The sequence below is a fragment of the Miscanthus floridulus genome, chromosome 14 (genome assembly GCF_019320115.1).
Source record: "Miscanthus floridulus cultivar M001 chromosome 14, ASM1932011v1, whole genome shotgun sequence".
Taxonomy (NCBI): domain Eukaryota; kingdom Viridiplantae; phylum Streptophyta; class Magnoliopsida; order Poales; family Poaceae; genus Miscanthus; species Miscanthus floridulus.
In genome coordinates, this window is record NC_089593.1 from 6356714 (window position 1) to 6370388 (window position 13675).

Genomic DNA, 13675 nt, shown 5'->3' on the forward strand with positions numbered 1-13675 from the left:
TTTAGTTGTGAGAGATTAGTCTGGCCTGGTTCAATAATTTCGACTTGCTCTTCTGTGGGTCCAATTGAAAGAGGAACACCAATTATTGTCATCCCTGGGTTTCTCTCACTTTTCCTTCATATGTACTTCTATTGATTATCTTCTTTTTTCCCATAATGCATATATATCTTTTCATATCTCTTTAGTTTGATTGGGTGTCGCGCCAATCATAATTATTACGAGTTATGCTGATGAATGCATAAAGAAATTGTCTATCTTTTCTGTCAGCTTTAATTTTGAGCTCATCAGCTCCGTTCATCCCAAAGCAATTGTGCATCTCACATTTTGAAGAGTCGTTTTTATATTCGATTAGATTTATAAAATATGTTAGCATTTATATCTTCTAATATGCTTATCATGAAAATATATTTCACTAATGATTCTAATTATGGACTGATCCCTCCATTCTAAATTAGTATAGGCCTTTCTGCTTTTTTCTTAATACACAGCTTTTTGTACGCGTCTAGATATCCATTATGTCTAGATACATGTATAGTATAGAGAAGACAAAATACCATAATTTAGAACCGATAGAGTATTATAAATATTAGTACGTTTTGTAGTTTTTATTTAGACCAAAAAAATTAACGTCTATGAAAATAAAATGGGTAGTTATCTTGAGACGGAGGGAGTACCGTTAAAGAGAGAGTGTTTTGTATGTGGCCGGGAACAAGCATAAAAAGGTATTCATAAAGTATTGTACTTTCTTTCTTTCTTTTTTTTTTTTATAAAAAATACAAGACATTTTTTATCTTTTTGGATATCTAGATTTTGAAGGGCGGGCCTAGTGCAAGTGGTAGAGCCTTACCGCCGGTGACCAGAAGGTCCCGGATTCGAGTCGCGGTCTCCTCGCATTGCAAAAGCGAGGATAAGGCTTACCACTGACACTCTTCCTCAGATCCCTCAGATCCCGTATAGAGCGGAAGCTCTTTGCACTAGTACGTCCTGGATATTTAGATTTTGTTATACGTTTCTCTCTCCATATATATAAATTTGAAACGAGAGGAATTACTGTAGTTGTACAGTGGTAAACGGTGCTACGTAATGTACTGATTGATGTCTAGTGCTGTGCATGTTAGTAACCATGAAGAGAGTGCGTGCATGTGGCCGGAAAAGAGGTACCCGGAAGGTACTGTACATGTAGTCATGTACAGATGCAGTACTACTCCAGTACAAGGAGCATCGTCGTCCGTGTGTCGGCTGCCGCTAAGGTTGAAAACGGACGCAAAAATTCCCGTTCCGATCCGTTCCTTTATCTACTTTCTTCCGTCCATTTTTGTATTTATGGGATCATGTTTCCATATTTACGGAAACGGGAAAGGAGTTTTTCCGTCCATTTCTGCGAGATCCTATTTTTATCCAGAATTGATCCGTATTTATTCCGTTTTTCATCTTGTTTTTAATCTATATGAGATATGTCTAGAAATTGATATATTCATAAACCTACTAATCACAAATTATGCATAACATATTAACACATGATATACTAGTGAATATTGGACCGATAATTTTATACGTGTATATTATTTTATGACTTTGTTCATGTATACTCAAGAATATTTGATAATGTTATTCTAACTTATTTTTCTGGCTCTCCGTCCGTATTTGTCCGTTTCCGTATTTCCGTATATCTTCATTCATTTTTAATTCTATTTTTTTCCCGAATCCAATCCGGTTTCTGCTACAAAATATAGAAAAAAAATGAGGCAGGAGTTTTTCCATCCATCTACGTCCGTTTTCATCCTAGCTGCCGCTCTATAAAATAAAATGGAGGCCGCAGAGCAGAGCAGTGCAGCCACCAGCAGTTAAAACCTCACTCAGCTTCAGCTCAACACAAGCACAAGCTAAGCTACCTCGCTGATCGTCCAGTGCAGAGTGAGGATGTGCGGCATACTTGCTGTGCTTGGGTACGCCGACGAGGCGTCTCATGGCAAGCGGGCGCGCGTGCTGGAGCTGTCGCGGCGGCTCAAGCACCGTGGCCCCGACTGGAGCGGCCTCCGGCAGATGGGCGACTGCTACCTGTCCCACCAGCGCCTCGCCATCATCGACCCGGCCTCCGGCGACCAGCCCCTCTACAACGAGGACCAGTCGGTCGTCGTCGCCGTCAACGGCGAGATCTACAACCACCAGGACCTGAGGAGCAGGCTCGCCGACGCCGGCCACAGCTTCAGGACCGGCAGCGACTGCGAGGTCATCGCGCACCTGGTATGTCTCGTGGTTGAGTCTGTCAGTGTTCAGTGTTTCGGTTCATTCCTGATGATCGTCATGAACTTTTTTCAAGGGTGCGATCGAATGGTTTGCGATGCATATGTGTTTGTGTAGTAGGAGGAGCATGGAGAGGAGTTCGTGGACATGCTGGACGGCGTCTTCTCCTTCGTGCTGCTGGACACCCGCCATGGCGACCGCGCAAGCAGCTTCATGGCTGCCCGCGACGCCATCGGCGTGACGCCCCTCTACATCGGATGGGGAATCGATGGTAATAACTGTCTCTCTGCCTGTAACAAACAAACTATGCACATCTGTGGTGTGTCTCACTGAAACTGAACCATACATAATAATCTGGAATGGCTGGCAGGGTCGCTGTGGATTTCGTCAGAATTGAAGGCCCTGAACGACGAGTGCGAGCACTTTGAGATCTTCCCTCCGGGGCATCTCTACTCCAGCAAAACTGGAGGATTCAGCAGGTGGTACAGCCCACCATGGTACGACGAGGCCATCATCCCCTCCGTTCCATACAACCTGCTGGCCCTCAGGAAGGCCTTCGAAAAGGTGAACAAACTAAAGGACTTTCAGTCTGTGCTTGGACCAACAAACTGAACTATTTCTGAAAACTGAGAATGTTACATGCTATCATTTGCCGGTTCAGATGGCATAACTAAAAAAATAGGCAATAAACAGAATCTTCACTATATATACGACGACAAATTATGAAATTAAATAACTTTGTCCGGTAGGTAACCTGAGAATAGATTAACGAAGCAGGGGAAATTTGTAAGCACGGACAGGACAATTGAATGACAACTGATCATCTGAAAAACTGTCTGTTTTGTTTCATCACAGGCTGTGGTAAAGCGGCTGATGACAGACGTCCCCTTCGGCGTCCTGCTCTCCGGTGGGCTGGACTCGTCGCTGGTGGCGGCCGTCGCCGTGCGCCACCTCGCCGGGACAGAGGCGGCCAAGCGCTGGGGCACCAAGCTCCACTCCTTCTGCGTCGGCCTGGAGGGGTCCCCTGACCTGAAGGCGGCCAGGGAGGTGGCAGACTACCTGGGCACCCTGCACCATGAGTTCCACTTCACTGTTCAGGTACCGACCGTGAACGAATGCTCATTTCTTTTCCATAGGAGCTAATGCTGACTGAATAAAAATGTTAATTTTCTGCATCAGGACGGCATTGATGCAATTGAAGACGTGATCTACCACACCGAGACGTACGACGTGACGACGATCAGGGCGAGCACGCCCATGTTCCTCATGTCGCGCAAGATCAAGTCGCTCGGGGTGAAGATGGTCATCTCCGGCGAGGGCTCCGACGAGCTCTTTGGAGGCTACCTCTACTTCCACAAGGCACCCGACAAGGAGGAGTTCCACCGCGAGACCTGCAGGAAGGTCAGTGCGTGCCAGTGTCACTGCAATTTTTCGAATATCAGAGAAAACAGAAGAGAGCAACCTGACTGACTGACATGCATGATGGATGGTTCTTGCGCTGCAGGTTAAGGCTCTGCATCAGTATGACTGCCTGAGAGCCAACAAGGCGACATCGGCTTGGGGCCTCGAGGCTCGCGTCCCCTTCTTGGACAAGCAGTTCATCAATGAGGCCATGAGCATCGACCCTGAGTGGAAGATGGTACTGACTGAAACTACAACTTGAGAACCAAGAGTTCGTTACTTTCAAACAAAGCATGCAACATATATGACCATTACTAATACTAATTTATGAGGGTTGCAGGTCCGGCCTGATCTTGGAAGGATTGAGAAGTGGGTGCTGAGGAAGGCATTCGACGATGAGGAGCAGCCATTCCTGCCCAAGGTGGTAGTTAACCTGGGTTCAGAACTTCAGACTGAATTTTTCGTAGTAAATATTTGGACATTCAGACATCTGAATTTTGTGTGCCATGCACGCACTTGCTTTGCAGCATATCCTGTACAGACAGAAGGAGCAGTTCAGTGACGGCGTTGGGTACAGCTGGATCGATGGCCTCAAGGCTCATGCAGCATCAAATGTAAAGTATTGCCATGTCAATTTCGATTTCCACACATATATATACAAGGATAGTTCTATTTCATGAATCATGATCCATACATATATGCACGCAGGTGACTGACAAGATGTTGTCGAATGCAAAGTTCATCTTCCCACACAACACTCCGACCACAAAGGAGGCCTACTATTACAGGATGATCTTCGAGAGGTTCTTCCCTCAGGTGAGCTAACATTCTTCAGTCAGACGCCAATCAACATATAATGCTGCCAATGCATGAAATGGAACACACACATAAACTAATTACTTGACCATGATGATCTCTATGCAGAAGTCTGCTATCCTGACGGTGCCGGGCGGGCCAAGCGTGGCATGCAGCACGGCCAAGGCCATCGAGTGGGACGCGCAGTGGTCGGCAAACCTGGACCCCTCGGGGAGGGCGGCGCTGGGCGTTCATCTCGCCGCCTATGAACACGAACAAGAGCAAGATCCGAAGCATGTCCCAGCCACCATCACAGCAGGAGGCAGCAAGAAGCCGAGGACCATCAGCAGGGTGGCAGCAGCGGCGGTGCCGCCTGGCGTTGCCATCGAGGGATAGATAGCTTGCATGCATGGCAATGGCATGCCGTCGCTTCTCCGGCCGGCTTCCTCATCCGGCGTTGCCGCTATCATTATCATTATCACTGCTTGCAACAAATAATCAAGCGAGCGAGCTGTCATGTTTAATTTTAAATATATTTCATATATTTGTTGGGCGCCACATTGTACTCCTAATAACTATTAGTCATGTTTTTAATTATAAATTATCAGATTTTCGTATCGAGGAACAAGTGCTTATTAGTTTGGGCATAATATAGGATGGGATGTGCTGGTTGAGCCACCCATGGAACATGGTCCCCTGTGTTGGATGCTCTCTTGAATCAGGCTGATGTGCAGATGGAGGATGTTAATCAGGGTCAACAATTGTGCTTCTGTGGAGCTTTTAGAGCCGTCAGTTGACCCCGTGTTTGCTTCATTGCCACTAGTGGGCTGGGCTTTAAACAAAATTGGGGTGGGACTTGATGGTTGGGGAAGGCCTCTGTCCTTCTCGTCCAATATCCCCGCCTCTTGGTGAAATCCCCACGCTGGACCATGCGATTGCCAGCAGCAACATTACTCACTTTGGGCTTGGAGTAATATCGTTGACTCGTTGTGCTTGTACTCCATCCGTTCATAAAAATAATGTAATTTTCGTTTTTTAAGGAGTCAAACTATTTCAACTTTGACTAAATTTATATAAAAAAGTACTAACATTCACGATACAAAATAAGTATCGTTATATTAGTTATAGAAATATATATTTTTATGATAAATCTATTTATAGACATAAATGCGAATACTATTTACTATAAATATGGTCAAACTTAAGCTAGTTTGGCCCATACGGTTCCTATGATTGCATTCTTTTGTGAACGGAAGGAGTACGATAGAAGAACCTGAATTGTTTGATCGCACAACACATGTCACCATAGCTAGTGCCAAGAGAAAAGTTGGAGCTTATTACAGCTTAAGCCATGAGGAACAGAATCGTAAACACATCGAAGGCGTTAAGATGTTGTAGCTATTCCTAAGCTAAGAAGACAGTTAATTAGACGCTTAGCTCCTGCTAGAACTATAGATGTCCAACGGGCCGGGCCGGGCCGGCCCGGCCCCATGGGGGTCGGGCCGACAAGGCACGACGTGCCCTGCGGGCCGTGCCACCATGGGCTTCGTGCCTGGCTGTTTTTTGTGCCGGGCCGGCCCGAGAAGCACGGCTAATGCAGCGTGCCGGACCGGCCCAAGGCCCACTGCACCGAGAGGGGGGGGGGGGGGGGGGGGGGGGGGGGGAGGCCAGGCTGCCGTCGTTGCGAAGGCCGCGGAGGCGAGTCGGGAGAGTGCGGTGGCCGGCAGGGAGGCGAGTCGTGCGGGAGAGAGAGTGGGGCGGGGAGGCGACGTGGTGAGAGAATCGCGACGCCGACTCGCGACCGCGACCACGAGCGGTAGGGAGTGCGGCGATGGGTTGGAGTGGAGGTGTGAGGTGGCGGCAGGAGGAGAGGAGCCCGCGGCGACACACCCCGCCGGCGAGTCGCGAAGAAGAGAGGGAGCGAGCGAGAGCGGGGAGGAGGCGAGGCGAGCGACTGGGCGAGAGAGAGCAGAGTGCGGCGGCGGGGGAGGGAGAGGTAGGTGGTAGGGTTAAGAGAGGAGGGTTGGCCTACTGGGCTGTTGGTGGGCCTTCAGCCATTTTCCTCACCGGGCCTTTGGCCATTTTACGGGCCGGGCCGTGCCAGCCCGCGTGCCTGGGTAAGGCCCATGCATGACCTGCTCCCTCGGGCCATGCCAGCCTGGGCCCGCTAGCCATCGGGCCGGGCCGTGCTTGGGCCGGGCAAAAAAAACGGGCCTCATGCCGGGCTGACGAGCTCGGGCTGCATGCACATCTATGGCTAGAACCCGACCAAACAAATGCTCCATCAAAACATATTTTGTAGAAAAATAAATAATATCAATTTGATCTTCTTGCAATTTTTCTACAAAATCTGATCAAATGTTGGGTCGCCACATATGCATGTTTTGACTCTGCTTGTATACGTCACGCTGATGCTGTCACGGACTCATGGATGCCCTAGTCCATGGTGTAAGCAATGTTCATAAGCTCCTTTGCATGCTTCTCCCAGAGTGCGACGAACACGTCCACCCCACCCACTTTCCGCAGGCTGGGTATCAGCACCACCGCCCCGTCCAGCGGGACCTTCGCCGGCAGGATCCCGGCGAGCCGTCCGCCGCACCCTATTGAATGCTTCTTCTTTGGGTCTGGGCAATAACAATGACTCCATGCAGGGTCATCTGAGTTGATAACAACTTTGGTTGAAGCTGATTGTTCTACTGAGTCAGATGTAGTACCACCTAAGCAACAAAAATTAATATGAGATAAAAATATCAGCTTACTGTACCAACCTGGAATAGATATGATACTCTACTTGCTTCATGGGATAATTGTCAATTTATTTACAGTAAAGAGTAAACCATTCAACAATAGCAGTAGCAAATTAGTAAAGCGTTTAAGCCGGAAAGGAAGGAACTTGCCTATCTGCTCTGGTTGGGACATGGTCGTCAGCTCGCCGCTCCCCAATCGAAGTTGCTTGTCGCCCCGCAGCCGCACTTCGAAGACGGCCGCTTGCAGATCAAACTCAAACAGCAGCAGCTGCTACCACGCCGCTGCGGCCGCGAGAACTACTCTCGTTGAGAGCTGAGAAGAAGCCCGCCGCTTGTCGAAGCAACAGCAGCAGCCACCGCCGGTCGAAGCAACTCCTCGCGTCGAGACCGCCGCCGCCAATCGAAGCAACCACAGCCGCTGCCGCCACCGTCTGAAGAAACACGAGACGAATGGGTGGCTGTGGCTAGGGTTACCAGTCTCCAATGCGTGTATTGACTTGATTTGGATTGCCGCGTGATTTGGGCCGCAAGGTGCTGAAAGCCCATGCTCAGTCTGGCCTGATAGCAGCGCTAAGGTGCCTCCATTTCAGCGCTATTTCACCGGCTATTAGCCGCTATTAGCGGCAAATTCATTTAGGGTCAAAAGTGGCGTAGCTTAGCTGTGGAGCTCTCCAAAGGCTAAATAGCGCTATAGCTGCGGCTAAATCCCGCTACCATGTGAGTATACTGAAGCGGCTTTAATTTGTGAATATGCAGCTAGGCAATGGCAGTCTGTCTATCTATATATCTGTCTACCGATCGATCTCGACCGATCTATCTGTCTATCTCTACTAAACAACCTGCATGTTCCAATGCACACTTGACACTTGCAAACCGGCCGGTCAGTTTTGGAGCGAGTGAGCGCGGTTCATCTCGATGGATCAGTGGTGCTGTGCTCGGTGGTGAACATGATGCTCGATGGCGGCATGTGCACGTGCATTAGGCCTCTCGCTCATGGCCGGCGGCACCATGGACGGTCTACTAGCTAGCTCTCGAGAGTGAATGACTTGTGAGTATAGTTTAGGGGTTTTAATTTGTGATCGATCGATCGACTTGCATTGTGAGAGTGCAACAGCTAGCTGGAGACGATGGAGACGGTGGTAGTGCCGGCAGCAGTTGTATGCATCATTGCAACTAGGGAACGATAGTCTGCCTATCTGTTTATCTATCTATCTATCTATCTATCTATCTATCTATGATAATGATACGATAAGGACGTCCATCCCGTGACCCCGTTCAGACACGCCCCCGAAAAAAGAAAAAACATCCCCGTCCGCGCTAGCTGCTGCTGCCTTCACCCGTCGCTCGCTCGAGCCCCATCCCGCCCGTGTCGCTGCTACTGCCTTCACCCATCACTCGCTCAAGCCCCATCACGCATGCGACGCTTGGCTCCCCCCATCCCGCGCCGTGCTCTATGTCGCGCTGTGCCACGCGCCCCATCTCCTCCCTCACCCCCACCACCACCCCACCACACAGGCACGACCGCATCCGTCCCCACGCCGTCGCTGGCCGGCCAGTCGGCTCCAATGGGTTCGTGCTGTTGGTGGTGGCGAGGGTGCTGCAACAGCGCACGGCGTGTGGGGGCGGCCTAGGAGATGGCGCTCCTCGCGGGGCCCCTCTAGGTGGCGGCCCTCCTTGGCCTCCTGCTCGGCTGGGCCTCCTAGAACTCCTCCTCCGTCGTTGCCACTTCAATCCCACCAAATAGGCCGTGGCCGCGCGGCGAACACTGTGTTTAAAGTGTTTCAGACGTTTCAAAGTTATGCTTCAAATGTTTCATCTGGATGTTGTGAAAGTAGATCTTAGATGTTGCATATGTTTCAATGACAATATACGCATGTTGCAAGCCTATGTTTCAAGTGTTTCAGACATATGTTGCAAATGCTTCGTCTGGATGTTTTAAAAGTAGATCTTGGTGGTGCACATATTGCAATGGCTATACACGCATGTTTTAAGCGTATGTTTCAAGTGTTTCATCTGCATTTAGACGTATGTTGCAAATGTTTTATCTATATGTTTCAAAAGTAGATACGGTGTTGCACATGTTTTTTACTCTGGTGTTGCACATGTCGCAATGACGCCGATGGCTGACATTACAGCGGCTTTCCTCGCACGACGCGCGTCACCCTCCTCTCCCTTCCCTCCCTCCCTTCCCTTCCCTTCCCTCCATCTCCTTGTCGCAGCAGTTCGAGCTGGGCGGGAAAACCATACCCGACTAGCACGCAGTCGCCCACGGAGGTGGGTGGCCTCGGGTGTGCCCGACGGCGGCGTGATGCCTGCATGGTGGCCCTGCAGCAAGCTGAGGTCCGCACCATCCGCTCACTACGCGTGGGAACAGAGCAACGTCCGGCGGGCGTCCGTTCGGACGTCCAGGCGCTAGTCCTACCGATCTATCTATGTATGTATCTATCTCTCTGTCTCTCTGCTAAACAATCTGCATGTTCCAATGCACACTTGCAATCCGGCCGGTCTGGTTTGGAGCGAGTATGTGCGGTGCTCGGTGGTGAACGTGATGCTCGATGGCGGCATGCGCCGTAGGCCTGACACTCGCAGTCTGCGGCACCATGGACGGTCTACAGTTCGTCTTCCAAGTCTAGCTCCGTGAACCATCTTTTCTCGCTGCCTGTGAGTCTACACGGCTGTAGACGACCAATTTTCAGCCCTGCCATACCATGGTTTGTGTTTTAGGGCATATTTGTTTGCTGCCTTGACCGTGGCCCTGCCATGCTGCATTGCATGAGTTTGCCGACGAAGTCCTGTTCCATCATTTTTCCATCAACACAGAAGAGATGAATGGTGTATGGGTGACTCAAACCCCACATCACCAAACTATAGCTTCAGCAAGTTTAAGGGTGCGTCGTTTCTGGGATGAAAACGGTCAAGATATATTCCGTAACATCCCGCCATTTTCTACATTTGACCTGCTTGAACTCGTATTTGCGGATAAATCCGAAATCGGTACTAAATATGGTATGCCAAATTTGAAAACGGGATGGAAACGGTTTACATGTTATCCCGACCGTTTTCTACTTTTCCAGTTTTTATTTGGGATATCCCGTTTTTTAAATACGGTATATACCTTTTTTGGCCTCACTAGAAGTCCAACCCAACTACAGCAAGGCACAATCTTAGAAAAAATGTATCTTTTTCATACGATCTCAGATGAAGATGGTTTTATATGAAAATTGTAGCTCTCGACAAGATCTACAACTTTCTAGTTTTGAAGTTTTTTCATTTAAGGTCGTTAATATGCTTAGAAAATTAAACAAAGTTTCAGTAGTATATTAATCACGTATAAATGCTTGTCACCTTAGGAAAATCATATCTTTCTTATATGGTGTCAAATGGAGATACTTTTTATATGGAAGTTGTAGCACTTGTTAATTGTCATGCACTTAGTCATGCGCTTGGTCCTATGGGTCAGTATTCCATATTAATTTTTCGTATACCGACTGTGTTCTACATAATTCCGCTCGAATTAGTTCGTTTTCGAAATTCTCGATATTCCATAAATTCGTGTTCGTTTTCGTGTCCGTCCGGCTGTATCGTTTTCGCTTTTGTTTCCATATTCAAACATAGAAGTAGAAAATGGCCGAGGGGTTTTCCGACCGTTTCAAATTTGACTAGATTTATAAAAAATATCAGCATTGGTATCTTCTAATATGTTTATCATGAAAATATATGTATTAATGATCTAATGATACTTATTATGTATTGATCATTCTGTTCTAAATTATAAGACTTTATGGTTTTTCTAGATACATAGTTTTTTCTATGCATTTAGATCGGTATGCATTATGTCTAGATACATATATATTATACTAGAAAAGACAAAAATATCTATAATCTAAAACGGATAAAGTATTATAAATATTAGTATGTTTTTGTATTGTTTAATTTGTAAAATAAAAGAAAAATTAACTTATAGGAAAACGGGTAGTCGCACTGAGATGGAGGGAGTACATGTCAAGAACCATTGAAGAGATAGTGCTTGAATGCGGCCGGGAACATGCATAAAGAGGTTACTATACATGTAGTCATGTACAGATGTACTACCGTAGTAATGGAAAAGTACTCGATGATTTAGCTTGGATACAAGGAGCATCATCCGTCTGTGGCTCTATAAAATGGAGGCCGCAGATCAGAGTTGGGCAGGGCAGCCACCACCTAACGTCCAAACCTCACATCACTGAACGCAACACAAGCTATAAGCTAGCTAGCAAGAAGCTTTGCATTTTGAGTGAACGATCAGGGATGTGCGGCATACTTGCTGTGCTAGGGTGCGTCGAAGAGGTCCAGAGCAGCAAGAGGGCGCACGTGCTGGCGGCTAAAGCACCAGAGCTCCGAGTGGAGCGGGCTGCATCAGGTGGGAGACTGCTACCTCTCCCACCAGCGCCTCGCCATCATCGATCCAGCCTCTGGCGACCAGCCCCTCTTTTTTCTTGGAACCGAGGGCGAACCCCATTTCCATTAGAGATCAACGGAAATACAGCAGAGTTTTAGAATGTATCAAAAAGCAAAAGAGATAGCAGAAACAGGTTTAAGACTACATCAGTACCACCAGATTGCTACCTAGCGACACCAGAAAACAGCTAGACCAACAACGGTTAGGCAAAAGGATCCTAAGCTTGGCCACTTCAAACCGCCGAGTTTTGTTCAGCATCTTCATCTTCATCTGCATCCTGAAGCAACTGCATCCTGAGGGAGCCAGAGGAGGGATTGGTCAGCAACTAGACTGCGGTCTTGAGCATATCATTGACGCCTTGAATAAGCAATTTGTGGGGGTACGATCCCGGATACCCACGGCAGACCACATGGGTTGCGCCCCCAGGGGTGGCCCAGCCCACAAAACGAAGCCTTGCAGAGCATGGCGCTGCTCGGTGCATTCCGCAAGACACCGGGAAGATATCCTGAAGATACCATGAGATCTGTTAGGATACGTATGATCCCATGATTCCTGTAATCTGTTATTACTTTCCGATTATCTCCTAGATCTAACCAAATTGTAACCCTGCCCCCCAAACTATATAAGGCGAGCAGGGACCCCCTCAAAACTCACGCAATATTATATGATAGTCAATACAAACCAACAGACCACAGGAGTAGGGTATTACGCCGTGCTGATGGCTCGAACCTGTCTAACTCTTGTGTCTTTGTTGCCTTCTTGTTCTCGATTACACGCATCTCTGCCGATTAATCTACCTTCGTGGGATACCCCTCGGAGGACTGCCGACGATATTTTGTCGACAATTAGCGTGCCAGGTAGGGGTGTGCGTGCTGTTTACATGTCGAACAAGATGGTACGTTTTGCAGGCTCTTCGTCCCTCCCACAGCCCGACCAGATCTTCAGGGTCGGATCGATCTCCTAGATCATCAACGCTGACGGAGTCAGAGAGCTCATCGAGCCGGTGCAGATCGATTATGCGCCGATCACCCCAACACCTGCGACTGCAGATCCGATCTAGGAACCGCCTCCGAGGTCATCTTCATCGACATTTCGCCGCCCGCTCCCCCGCTACCCGAGGAGGCAAATCAACAACGATGATCTGATCGCATCCATCGATCAGGTTGGCCAGAAGCTCACCGATTGCCTCTCCATCGCGGAATCGGCTCTGACCCCTTTGGTTCAGCGCTGACCACCCTTCGACTTAGATCTATCGGAGGCTTATCAGAAAACTCCAGGGGTTACGGCCCTACCCTTTGGGCTCACCAGCATCGCCGCCACCTATCAAGATGCCCTAGGGGGCAAATTCACCGACCAGGTTGGAGATATCCATCCTCTCGCCGACCAGATCGCCGACCAGCTCTCGCCGACTGTCAACATGCTACACGTCGGCCGATGCCCGAAGACTCCCTCCAAACCATCCTAGAGGAAAATCCAGACTCCGAGTCCCAGAGCTCTACGGAGACTGTCGCCGAAACCACCGCCGTACAACCTCCTTTCCCTCCCTTCCGTGGTAGTGGAATTTTCAATGTCAGCATCGACAGCCCCCCATAGGATGGGGAAACCAAGGAGGACTGCGCCGCTCGCGTCAATAGGAATGTCAACCGTGCGCAGCGCCGAGCAAATGAGGCTGCCCTTGTGCTAGCCGAGTCTGCTCGCAACGATTAGCTCGACTCGCAAGGAAGGCCACACCCACTCCAACGCAACCTCGACGACGAATTTGTTCGTGTTGACGACCATGACGTCTACAAGACCCCAAGTGCCAACTTGGCCGTGGCCGCCAACGAGCTTGTCCGGCTCCTGCAAACACCGGAGGTCGCCAAGGTTGCCGCCATGCTTAAAGCGGCGCACTGCCAGGTCAACGAGATCCGCCAGGATCAGAGACCTTCCTACTCGACAAGCTCGATTCGCTGATCTACCGCACCAAGATCTAATCGCCGCCCCAGCCGAAGTCGTTTCGCTGACCAGCACCGTGATGATGGACAACTTCTCTAGGGGGGAGCTAGGG

At 49.0% G+C, this 13675-nt stretch overlaps 1 protein-coding gene across 2 annotated transcripts; it reads left to right on the forward strand.

Annotated features, from left to right (window-relative positions):
* Positions 1 to 2115: 2115 nt before the first annotated feature.
* Positions 2116 to 5060, forward strand: LOC136504406 (asparagine synthetase [glutamine-hydrolyzing]-like). Of its 2 annotated transcripts, none has more exons than XM_066499323.1 (10): positions 2116 to 2244; positions 2362 to 2515; positions 2615 to 2808; positions 3100 to 3342; positions 3424 to 3645; positions 3749 to 3883; positions 3986 to 4066; positions 4173 to 4259; positions 4354 to 4461; positions 4570 to 5060. In XM_066499323.1, the coding sequence occupies exons 2-10, from the start codon at positions 2392 to 2394 to the stop codon at positions 4834 to 4836; spliced, it is 1461 nt and encodes a 486-aa protein (XP_066355420.1). In that variant the 5' UTR covers positions 2116 to 2244; positions 2362 to 2391; the 3' UTR covers positions 4837 to 5060. The 2 variants fall into 2 exon arrangements, with proteins under 2 accessions (XP_066355420.1, XP_066355419.1); XM_066499322.1 differs by having other exon boundaries at positions 2136 to 2244; positions 2321 to 2515.
* The last annotated feature ends 8615 nt before the right edge of the window (positions 5061 to 13675 follow it).